This window comes from Phodopus roborovskii, unplaced genomic scaffold (assembly GCF_943737965.1).
Source record: "Phodopus roborovskii unplaced genomic scaffold, PHOROB, whole genome shotgun sequence".
Lineage (NCBI taxonomy): Eukaryota > Metazoa > Chordata > Mammalia > Rodentia > Cricetidae > Phodopus > Phodopus roborovskii.
The window spans coordinates 2,102,025-2,114,252 of NW_026126511.1; the positions used below are offsets into that span (position 1 = coordinate 2,102,025).

The 12,228-nt window shown below is 51.5% G+C and overlaps 1 protein-coding gene across 1 annotated transcript in view; it reads right to left on the reverse strand.

Annotated features, from left to right (window-relative positions):
- Ubac2 (UBA domain containing 2) overlaps positions 1–12,228 on the reverse strand; it is a 143,778-nt gene that overhangs the window by 372 nt on the left and 131,178 nt on the right. The window contains exon 8 of the mRNA XM_051195201.1: positions 11,189–11,311. Coding sequence (XP_051051158.1) covers positions 11,189–11,311 — 123 coding nt within the window. The remainder of the gene's footprint in view (positions 1–11,188; positions 11,312–12,228) is intronic.

Here is a 12,228-nt window from a genome sequence, read left to right on the forward strand (position 1 = left end):
TTCCACGTGACTTTGCGGGAAAGCTCAACGCTTCTAAAAAAAAAAAAAAAAAAAAAAAAAAGAAATGACCAGAATCGGTTAATTTCTATTCCCAGGTCAAATCTGATAACAAAAGATTATTAAGTGTAGATCTGGTAGAACAGGCAGTTGGAAGGCAGAGGCCAGAGCACTAGAAGTGTTCAAGGTTATCCTGGGCTATGGAGTTTGAGTCTGGCCTAGGCTACATGAGACCCTGCTCCCCCCACCCCCCAAAACCCCCAAAAACAAAATACAAAGAGTCTGAGTGGAGTAGAGGCTGAGTGCTCAGCTGATAAATCATTTGCCTGGCGAGCACAAGGCTTCCCCAGCACCCGTGAAATTGTGAGGTAGAGGAGATATATTTCAAGGATCGTATCTCTGGGGTTGTCCTCTGGTGCACCTGCATCACTGTGCAGTCGTGGGACCACGCTCTGCACATCTCGGTGGACTCGGAGCCGGGGCTCAGGGACCATCTTCCTTTTCCCCAGCCACGGGAGGGCCCTGCTTACATCAGGGTGGGCTTCCCTCCTCAGTTAAGTCTCTGGAAACGTGCACAGAGACGCCCAGAGGGGCGCCCCATTAGTGCCCGACCGAACGTCTCCTAATCCAACCTTGCTAGTAGACGACAAGGCGGGGCTTTGGGGCGGTGAGAAAGCCATGGCAAAGGTCCTGAGGTCGGTGGCCACACTCCGTGTCCAGGGCGATCCTGGAGGAAGGGTGTGGGGCAGTCACGTGTGCAAACACGTGCCCGCCAGTGCATCACTGGAGTCTTACTCCAGATGCCACAGCTCTGGTGCTGGCAGTGCACCTGGCTGCTGGCACTCTGGACTGTTCTGCAGAGGCCACATGTGCTGGGAAGCCCGGGGCTACCGTAGGCAGCATCAGCCACAGGGAAGGCGAGCCGAGGCAGGGGCGGTAACCGAGAAACGCTGTAACCTAAAGCCACCGGGGGCAGGAAGTACCAGGCTTGTACAGACCACAAATCTTGGCTGTGTGAGTACGGGGGCTTCCTGTACTTTGTTCACGGGCAGTGTCCCGTGCGGAGACAGGCGGTACCCTCAAACATATCCATAACCTTCTCTCCTAGGTAAGCAGAGAGTTCAGGCACCTGTGAGCCAGAGGCGGGAGTTCAAATCTACCCCAGCCCAGGCTACATAGGATTCCACCCCTCTGTCTCAAAAACAATCAAAGAAAGAAAGAAAGAAAGAAAGAAAGAAAGAAAGAAAGAAAGAAAGAAAGAAACCACAAACATACTTATTACCTGGACTACCTACAGGAGAACACACGCGACACTTGCAATATTGAAGAGCAAATAATGAGACATAAATGTCAAGCTTTTTTTGCTGCCACACAGGGGCAAATCTGAGGTCTTAGTCACCGTTTTAAGCTTTCTTTCTGTTCGGAGGACGAGTGCTGGACACTATACAAGCGTCCACTGAGCGCTACATACAGAATTCCAGGCTTTCTCCAGCCCACTTCTCCAAACTTCCAAATTCTTCCCACAGTCCAGCGCCACACCCTTAGTTACTGCAATGACACTATTTTTAGTGCTAAGTTAGCTGGGTTTTGTAATTGTGACCAGAACACTTGATAGAAGAGCTTGGAGAAGGACAGGCTACTGTGGCTCATGGTCCCAAAGGTCTAGCCATGCGGCTGAGCAAGAACACCTGTGGCAAGCAGGCAGGAGGCAGAGGATGAGATGGGGGTGGGGTGGTGTAGGCAGGCATGGACAGGACACTCAAGGACCCCCTCCCCCACAGGGACAGGACACCCTAGGGCCCCCTCCCCCACAGGGAAGGACACCGAGGGCCCCCTCCCCCACAGGGACAGGACACCCTAGGGCCCCCTCCCCCACAGGGAAGGACACCCAAGGACCCCCTCCCCCACAGGGAAGGACACCCTAGGACCCCCTCCCCCACAGGGACAGGACACCCTAGGACCCCCTCCCTCACAGGGACAGGACACCCGAGGACCCCCTCCCCCACAGGGACAGGACACCCTAGGGCCCCCTCCCCCACAGGGACAGGACACCCGAGGACCCCCTCCCCCACAGGGACAGGACACCCTAGGGCCCCCTCCCCCACAGGGACAGGACACCCAAGGACCCCTCCCCCCACAGGGACAGGGCACCCGAGGATCCCCTCCCCCACAGGGACACCTGAGGACCCCCTCCCCCACAGGGACAGGACACCCGGGGACCTGAGGACCTGCTCCTTCCAGTTAGATGCCACTCCCTGAAAAATCCTAGAACCCATACAAACAGTGTCGCCAACTAGGTACTTAAGCTGTAATGCATGAGCTTGTATTGCAATGTCTCGTTAAACCATGACACCGTGGTTCAGGATCCAGTGCCTTATACCACAGTCCTCATTTTCTCATTTCATGACGTCTGAAAACATGGTACCCAGAGCAACTCCACGGGTGTGGGCTGATCTGTGTGTGTGTGTGTGTGTGCGTGCGCACGCGCGTGTGTCTTACACTTGTGTATATGGGTATGTATGTGTACATGCCTATGTAGAGAGTTACAACACATGAACAGGGCTGATGAGTTTAGCAGAAGCCTGCTAAAAACTTGATAATTTTCACCTGCCTGATACACTCAGGAGAGGTTTCACAAATCCTACAAGGACCGTCTAGGTGAGATGACTGTGTGCATCTCTGCCTGCTGTCCCGCCAACCCAAAGGAGTTACTTTTAATGCTATCTGCCGTTGGTCATCATCCTTCTCAGTATTGTATCCCAAGTATGCTTAGCAAACCTCCAAAGTTCATTCGAATCACTACTGATGGCATCGTCTAAACAGGCCAGGTCAAAGACAGAGCCCTGAGCCCGTGAGAAGCGTCTACGTTAAGCATGTTCAACCAGTTTCAACCCCATGTCACCATGTCATTTCATTACTACTGTCCGTCCTGCAGGTTGATACCCTATCTCTGTAGTGATGACATGTCCTACCTCTCTGCTACATCTTGTGTCAACAGGGTTATTTTGGTATCCTCAGACCACAGAGATTTTTTTTTTTTTCTTCTTCTGACGTTTACACGTCACCTAGTGCTGATCTGGTTCATGCTGTTGGATACCAAATTTGTCATTCAGTTTTCTAAGGTCACTCTCTCCTCCCTTGGGGACTTTTACAGTGAGCGTCACTGCCCACCCTCTCCAGTTCCCATCAGCTTGAGTGGCAAGGGCTTGGGACTTGTGGGACACAAGTCATGGGAGAGAAGAACCTCCCTGATGCAGGCACGCTGCTTAGCTATCTTCAGCTCAGGGTTCCAACGACGGCTTAAGGTGGTTCTCTGCGATCATCTCTGGCTGAGGAGCACCGTCTCTGGGGCAGTCAGTAGTTGGCTGACTCCATTTGCCTTTTGCCTGTTGTCTATGAACATGCTTCCAATGCTTCCAACAACTGGGCTGTTCCCTCCCCAGTCTTGTCACCCTAAGTACCTCAAGCACAGCTGTGCTTCACTTGAGTTTGTGTGCCGGGCCAGGAGCGGGTCTATATGCTATGCTGTGGGCAGGCAGCAGTGTCGGGGGCTGGTAGGTCCTGACCCTGAGCGGATAGAGGTGGGAAGCCTTGGGTGTAGAGTGCCAAGCTGCCCTGTGAGAGATGAGAAGGAAGGCTTCTTTCCTTGTGTGCAGCCTCCCGAGATCACCCTCTCTCAGACGTGAACAACCACGTGTCCACCAGTGCTGGTTTGACAGTTCACCCAGGTTTTTCGCAGGTCTTCACTCAAGAGTGTTCTACGGCCAGAGGCGAGCAGGAAGCTTGTTGCCCGAGAGTCTGTGTCAGCCACTGAGTGCCTCTGACCAGGGCTGGCTCCCATAGAAGACAAGGGTGCCTAGCACTTTCACCGCTGACAGCCTGGTATAGGCTCAGCAGAGGGACCTTGAAGGACCTGCCCCATGCAGCTACAGTAAGGGGGGTGGGTGGCAACCCCCTTGCTGTCTGGTCTCCCTGACGGGTGATGACCTCACCAGTGCTGGGGCCCGGCCACTCTCCTCCCACAGAGAGGAGAGCTTCACATACACCAGTTTTCCCACTGAGACCACACGCTACATCCCAGTCACCACCAGACACCAGCCTGATGTCTGGGCATTCTGTATGGGGAACCTACAAGATGCCCCATGGGGATTTCTGAAGAGCCTTTCCTTCGACTCTGCTGTCTCTCACAGACCACTGGGCACCTCCCTTTTGCTCTGGCACCACAGAAGGTACTGTCTAAAGCCACTGCCAAGTACCAGTTTATGTGCAGCGACAGTTCCAGCCCAAATCCTAACCCACCCTCTGCTCAGCCTCGTTTAGGATGCGACCACAGGTGATTAGTGCCCAACTCGGCTAACTGCCTGCCTGTCTGTCTGTCTGTCTGTCTGTCTATCTACCATCTACCTACCTACCCTATTTTTGAGACAAGGTTTTGATACGTAGCCCTGGTTGGTGTTAAACTGTGCAGTCCAAGGCGACCTCAAACCCGCAGCAATCCTGTGCCTCAGCCTCCGGAGTGCAGGGATGACAGGTACAAGGGACCATAACCAGCTCCTCTGAAGTCTTTCACAACTATTTACTCACAGACGGACACTGGAGGGAGCCTCCTTCCTCCTCCTCCTCCTCCCTGGGTTGAGTGTGCATTTGTGGCCAGTCCCCTCCCACCAAGAGCAGACTGTGACCCCGGTCAGCTGCCTTCCATCACAGGCCGCCACGGACGTCAGCGGCCTACTCAGCCTCCTGTGACATGAGCAAGCCTTGTGGCTAGCTGACCCAAGGAAGGGAACACGGGTAGGACCACAGCTGGCAAAGGGCACTGTCCCTGTCAGCTGACAACAGGTAGACGGTAACTTTCCCCTCCCACAGGTTCTACAGAAAACAGACAGACCACGCGGCGAGGGAGGAAACCACACACACACACACACACACACACACACACACACACACACACACGCACTCACACACACACACACACACACACACACACACACAATTCTTTCCTAGTTTTCCTTTTTTTTGAAAGAAACTTTTTTGTTCAAACACCTCTGACGACCTGTTCACGGTTCACCATCTCAGGATAATTTTCACTCCAGGAAGCTAGCGAAATGGTACCTCAGCTTTCCAATCCCAACTCACCTCCGGTGGTGCAGGTCAAGTGGGACGGGCACACATTCCAACGACTCACAGCAACACCACCTTCAATGATAACTGCCTGGTTTGTTCAACAAGGACTGTGGTTTTCTCTAACTTCCCTTTAGCTAAGAGTGTCAAAAACAAATGGTGTTTTTGGGTTTTTTTTTTTAACTTCCCAAATTCCCCAACCAGTCCACAGCTGGGCGCTCCGCTCCTCGTTTGCTCCCATGAATACCCAGATGTGACAAGCAGGGACAGGGCTGCCCTGTCTCTCCACTGTAAGCAGTGTTTGCTGCCTGTTAGTGCCAGCGGCCCTTCCCCAGAGCGGATGCTGGGCAGTCCCCCATGGGCATGCAGCTCCTTTTCTTCCTACCAGGAGATAGGGGGTCCCCGTGATTTACACAGCTGCCAGGGCCCCCTGCCTTTGACTTAGCACACGGCAGGTCTGCAGGGAAGGGCAATCTCCAAGCCTCCGTCTTCCCAGCCACGTGGTAATTGCGGGCTGACTAAAGTGAAGTCAGACATGACCGGGAAAGGATGTGCAAGATCACCTATTGTGAGCTCTGGGCTCAGGGTGTTGAACTCATTTGTGTGTTGTTACCTGAGAGGGTTCCAGGCTAATCTGAAATTGTCTTTCTTCCCTCCTTTGGTTTACAAACAAAAAACAAAACAAAACAAACAAACAAAAAACAAGTTCATATGACAAAATTTCATAGTTTGTCAATTAAAATACTATTTCGGGTCCAAGATCGTTACATTCATTTACTTGTGTGCATGTGTTGTGTGTGCGCGGGAGTCTTTTTCGCCATCTACCATGGGAGGGAGTGTCCTCAGGAACCGTGACAAGCTCCTTTATCACGCACCGATTTTAGGATGAGTGTGGCACCATGGTACCTGGTCAGGAGCTCACAGCAGCAATGGCCACCTGCACAAGGTTCAGGGCAGTGGGGGAGGGGCTCGCCAGTCCCCAGCCCAGCTGAGAGGGAGAGGGAGAGGACCAGAGAAGGCGGATGGGTGGGGGTAGTTATTCAAGTACGTTACGCCCATGTACAGAACTACCAAAGAATAAACAGAAACGATTAGAAAGAAAATATGGGAGAGGGCGAGGGAGAGGGGAGAGGAAGCAACCCTAAGACAGGACACGTTGGCACATTTGGTTACAAGAAAGAGATTACGTGGCAAACTCCGGGCTTCGGCATATTCTCATATATGGATGAAAAGACCGCTTTTTCCTTAACTCAGCCCCTCCTTCCGGCACTCTCCAGGCAACTCCGGCGAGCCTCTCCTTGCTGCTGATGTCACCGTCTCTCCTGCCCCCCTCTACCCCCCAGCGTCTGTCTGGCTACAGCAGGGCTGCCCCCCACCGTCGCGCACCCCATAGCTTGCCTGCAATAGGCACACCAGGGTCTGTGGGCTTCCCTTGGGGTACAGTTCTCAGCAGGCCAGGAAGCAGCCAGGCCCTCTAGAGCCGTGTGCAGCCTTGCCTCCAGGGGAGGACCTGAGTCCTTGCAACGATGTTCCTCTCTGCATGTCTGCCTGGGGAAGGCAGGTGTGACACCCTGCCCCTGGGCTTCCTGGGGTCACCTTTAGACACCCAGCCATGTGTGGCTCTGGCTTCACCCGAGCTTCCTCCGTGGAGGTGTCTTTCGGGTACAGAAAAGGGGGCTGGGTTGCCACCCTCCAATGGGTGATGGACTGGCAGAGGGGCCATGGTTCTCCTCACTGAAAACAGTATGGATTCTGAAAAACTCGGAATATCAAAAACCAACAGAACTGACAGAAGCAGCAGAGATGGCGTGAATCTATGGCTGTGACGCATTTTCCTGGCGCATTGGGGCTTACAAAGCCCATGGGATGCATTCCCATTGACTAGGTTTACTTGTAGAAGTCTCACTAAAAGTCCTGAACTCTCTGTGCATAGTAGAAAAGCAAAATTTTTACATTTTTCTGGGTTTAGAAAGTTACTGTTTCCTGTTAAGTTTTTTTGTTTTTCTTTTGTATTGTTTTTTGAGACAGGGCTTCTTTGATGAATTAAAGTCACGGGAGTCAAGGGTTAGAGAAACGACTCAGTGGTTGAGGGTGTACACTGCTCTTCAGAGGGCTGGAGTTTGATTCCCAGCTCACTGTAAGCATACTGTAAGGCTCACCACCACCTCCGGCCTCTACAGACCCAACACTCATGAGCACACACCGACACACATACATATAATACATAAACTAACAGGTCACATGACTCGGCAGAGGATGTAGTTCAGTGCCGAGGGTTTGTTTCACGTGCTCTGGGGGTCTGAGTTTCATCCTCAGCAGCATGGGGCCCTGGCACTTAAAACATACACATGTATTTAATTGGAAAATTAAGGGCAAAAAACTTTAATCGTATTTAAATATGCTGATAACATTTCTGATAGTGGCCAGCTATCAATTAACAAGCTAATTGAGATCATACATCAATTACAACTCTCTGAATTTAACCTTGAGCCTCTAGAAGGCAAGTCTTTTTTTTTTTTTTTTTTTTTTTTTTTTTTTTCTAAGAGAGGGTCTCACTGGGCAGCCCTGGCTAGCCTGGAACCTGCTGTGTAGATGCTGCTGGGTTCAAACTCACGGAGATCTACCAGCGCAGGGATTAAGGGTATGCACCATCACACACAACCAAGGACGCCTCCTTTTCATTCCTTTATAATAACACGCCAAGAGTGTACATTACAATTACGGGCTGTGAGGACCCCGGTGGCCTGCACCTGATCAGGAACATCAGCACGCAAGATTCAGGAAGCAATCGAGAAAGAGAAAGGGGACAGGAGAAGGGGTGGGCTTCATCTCACGGCGGCTGTGATATGGACAACGCATTGTCCTCAGCAGGTCAGTCTGGCAGGATCCAGGAAAAATTACTCATTAGGGGAAAAACCCTCTACAGCCAGTGACACATTTTCACATTCTCCTCCTTTCCTTTTGACTTTTTTTTTTTTTTTTTTTTTTCCATTTTCCTCTGCTCAAACTGCCAAAACCAAGTAACGGTTCAGCTGTAAGTACTTCAGATGTCCAAAGGCTGCCCTGTGAAGATTATGACTCACTGCTCTAACAGGTGAATACTCACACAGCAGTACCCTGGTGTTAGTTTTCGTCAGGACAGACAACCGTTAGATTTCTAATCTGTCATCACAACAGTCCCATAAATGGCAAACTGCTGAGACTTCCTCATCTCTGGGATGATATCTGCCTAGGGAATTTTCGTGTGTTTCTTTGTTTGTTTGTTTTTCGAGACAGGGTTTCTCTGTGTAGTCCTGGCTGGCCTGGAACCAGCTCTGAAGACCAGGCTGGCCTCAAACTCAAGAGATCTACCTGCCTCTCTCTCTCTCCTGAGTGCTGGGATCAAGAGTTGAGACCGGCCTGGGCTTCAAGTGAGGGCCAATCTAAAAATAAAATAAGCAAATAAAAAGGAACTATGGTTGCACATCTGGTCCTCTGCTGCCAAAAACTGATGAGTTAGTGAGATACAAGCCCGAGGGTTGCAAGAGGCTGCTGGGCGAAGGGGCGGGCTGGCTGGCTGTTAGCTGAAGTCAGGTACACGGGCAGGGTTCCAGCACAAGCACCGGCCCAGGCCTCAGGCAGGGATGCAAGAAAAGACTACTCCTGTTCTTCTGAGGTACAGAGTATGGAAGGACAGTTTTGCAGCAGAGGCCGAGGACAGACGGCTTGGCTGGTGTATCCAGCTGTGGAAACCCGCCTTTTCCAAGCAGTGGGAAATCTCAAGTGTTGTCGCTGCAGTGTTCTGGACTTTATCTCATCTGAAGCAGTTTCAGATGTGAAACTTCAGAAGATTCCCTAAGAACCCAGCGTCAGCAGCTGTGGTTTTGTCCAGTAGCTCCATCGCCTCCCGAGCCAGAGCCTCGTTCCTAGCCACTTCCAGGGTTAGCTTCAGAAGCTGGAATCTGATACTGATAATCTCATCCAGCCTAGAGTCCACTTTGTCAACCGATTAACGAAAATGGCATCATTTTCCACAACGCCCATCCCGGGCCACGGGCTCCGCTGAGGTGGAGCAGCTTCCTCGTCCCCTCTAACCTGAGCAGCTTGTGGCACTCTTATTCTTGGAGAACGCAGGTTAGGTACTTCACAGACGTCTTGCAGGCTGTGTGAACTTCTGCATTTCGAGTCACTTTTCAGGGTGTAAGTGCAACTCCTCTTTGCTCCATTATTGGCAACGTTAATTTTGGTAACTGGGCGGTGCCCAGCTCCTTTTACCGTGTGGCCACTGTTTTCCCCATGTAATTAATAAGTATATTATTGATGGGGGAGGTGCTGTGAGAGTGTAGAGAGCACCGGTTCTTCATGTATCGATGCCTTTTCGTTGAATTAATGTTTACTAAGGCGACTGCAAAACTCTTTTTTTGTTTGTTTGTTTTTTCTTAAGCAGGAAAACACTGTCCTAGCTACTATATAGAACGTGCTTCCTTTCGTCGACACGTTTCTGTAACGTTAATACCCGCATGGCGATCTGAATGAGGGACGCCTCTCCTCGTCTCAGGCATTTGAGCACACTTAGTGCCCCTGTTTGGGAAGGTTTAGGTGGCGAAGGTCTTGCTGCAGGAGGCGTGCCACTGAGGGTGGGACCTGACATTTAAGCCTCACTCCACTCCCCGTGAGAGCTCAGCTTCCTGCTCCTGCTGCTATGTCCCTCTCGCAAATGTGGCCCGCGGCTCCGGAACCATGAGCACAAATCAGTTCTTTCTTCTGTAAGGTGTCTTGACCACGGCTTTCATCACAGCAACAGAAAGGGGACGGTAGGTATGAGCTTGTGGGCCCTGTTCCCAGGGGGCTACACCGTGAGTATTCATGTGGACACGAGAAGCTAATGTCACCAGCATGGCCAGTGGGACCCTCTCAGCCGCCTCTGGAGTCCTTGTGAGGTGCCACCAGCCGCGGCGCGCTTCCTTACTAGTGGGCACAGGGGCTCCGGGGTTACCTCATCTCCGCCCTGGCGTGGGATCTACCGTGTCTCTAAGAGGTGCCCCAGCTTGCTTCAGTGGGGGACACTGGGACAGTTGGTGTGTTTGTCTTTGCTTCTGAGCCCTTTCATTGAGAGCAAGGGCACATGTATGTGCGCGCACACACACACACACAGACACACTCGCCAGCATGCACACACAGAAAAACCACCACGCTGTGCGCGCATTGCTGACCTCATCTAACCCCAGTGGGAGAATTCCCGTTCTTGAGAGATGACCTACGACCAAGTTTAAGATTTGTGTCAAGTTTTTAATGCCGTCTCAGAGTATATTTTGTTCAAGAGTTACTAAAATCGACACACCCCCCCCCCATTCAATGTTAGACTGTAATTAATTGGGACACAGTTGGGTCCTGTTTCTTTTCAGTTCTATGACAGTTCCCATTTTTGATTATTTACTTCTTGAACACGTAAACCATTAAGACGATTTAAAGTCCTAACGGTCAAAAGCACGCAAAGGTGATACTCTCTACCAATCTTCTACTCCTCTCCCAACCCTGTGTAGGGGGCCAACTTCATCCATTTCTTCTTTATTCTGTTTTGGCGATGAGGTCCTGTTGTGTGACCCAAGCTGTTCTGGAATTCAAGGTCCTTTTGCTTTAGCCTCCTGTATGCCATGATTACAGGCGTGTGAGTGCCGCACGGGCCTAAGGGCGTGCATGCGTGCGTGTGCGCGTGCCTGTGCGTGTGTGTGCGCGCGTGCCCTCGCACTTGCGCGTGAACGTATGCCCCTGCAGAGGTCAACCTTGGGAATCCTCCCGCAGCTGCTGTCCACCTTGCTTTTTGAGACAAGAGCACCTTCTTCTGAGACCCGAGTCTTGCTTATTAGACTAGTCTAGATTGCCTAAGCAAGCCCCTGGCCTTCCGATTTCTGCCTTCCCAGGACTGAGGTTAGCAGAGTTGACATTTTTATACTCTGGGCCTCAGACAGACACTTGATCTGACAGACACTGTATCTCTACAGCCACCGAACCAAGCTTTGATTTCCTGTTGGCCAACCTGCGGCTTCAAGCCTACAGCACGAATTAGACAAGTACAGGTGTCACGGGTTACCTGCTCCTCAGAAACTTCCAGGGGAGGCGACGCTCGCTCCTCAGACCGACCACCGTCTTGATAGTTGACATTTCGTCGCTGGCGTAAAGGCGGGAAGAGCCTATTCCAGTTGATCATTCCTCCCTACAGAGAGCAACAAAGGGCCATCAGGAAAGGAAAGCTCCCTGAAGGCTCACAGCTCCAGCTGGGGAACGAGATGCTGCACCTCTCTGCTGTGCTGAGACGAGACCCCCAAATTCCCCACCACCCTCAGCCAGAGGATAAAACTGGCCCTGCTATAAGCACAGAGGAAAGAAGTATCCTGTGCAAATGGGCCCACCAGGTCCAATATCAGACCCCCGGCCCTGTGCCAACAGTGGCTACGGCCACATTCTGGGAGCTCAGAGGTTTGCAGGATGTACTGAAGCAAGAAACCCGAGGCCCCTCCAACAGCCAGGTAGGACGCTGCTTGCTCCTGTCTCCCGTGTATTTAGTCCTGAGCATCTCTGATGGGGAGACGGACGGACCGCAGGCCCACATCCAACAACAAGCTAGAGAGCGCAAGGGGCAAAGGTCCACAAGGTGATCAATAACGTACTGAGCACTGGCTCTGTGGATGCCAAAGACAGACAAAGCCACTTCTGGCTTCAAATCCGAAGAAAAATGCAGGGCACGATGCTGTCTGAAAACGCCTGTTTTTTAGCTGTGTGCAGATCTTTGAGTTTGCTAATTTAAAAATGTCTATTTCTGGATGTCTTAGAGTTCCTGAAAATTCATAGACTGTGAAAGTCTGAAAATCTTTCTCCTTATGGAAACCTAAAATACTTAAGGAAAATACTTAACATTGGCTGACTAATAGGAAGAAATGGAAATCCCAAGACACCAGAAACAAGCAGACACGGAGAGCCAGAGCAGAAGCAAGCTGGGATGCGGTCAGCCAGAGAGCCACCCAACCCAACAGAAAGATCAAGAAATCAGAGGAAGCCAGGCTGTTTAATAAACAGGACCGGATGATGGCCGGAGACATGAAAAGTTAAGGTTAGGCTTCTGCCCCAGATGGT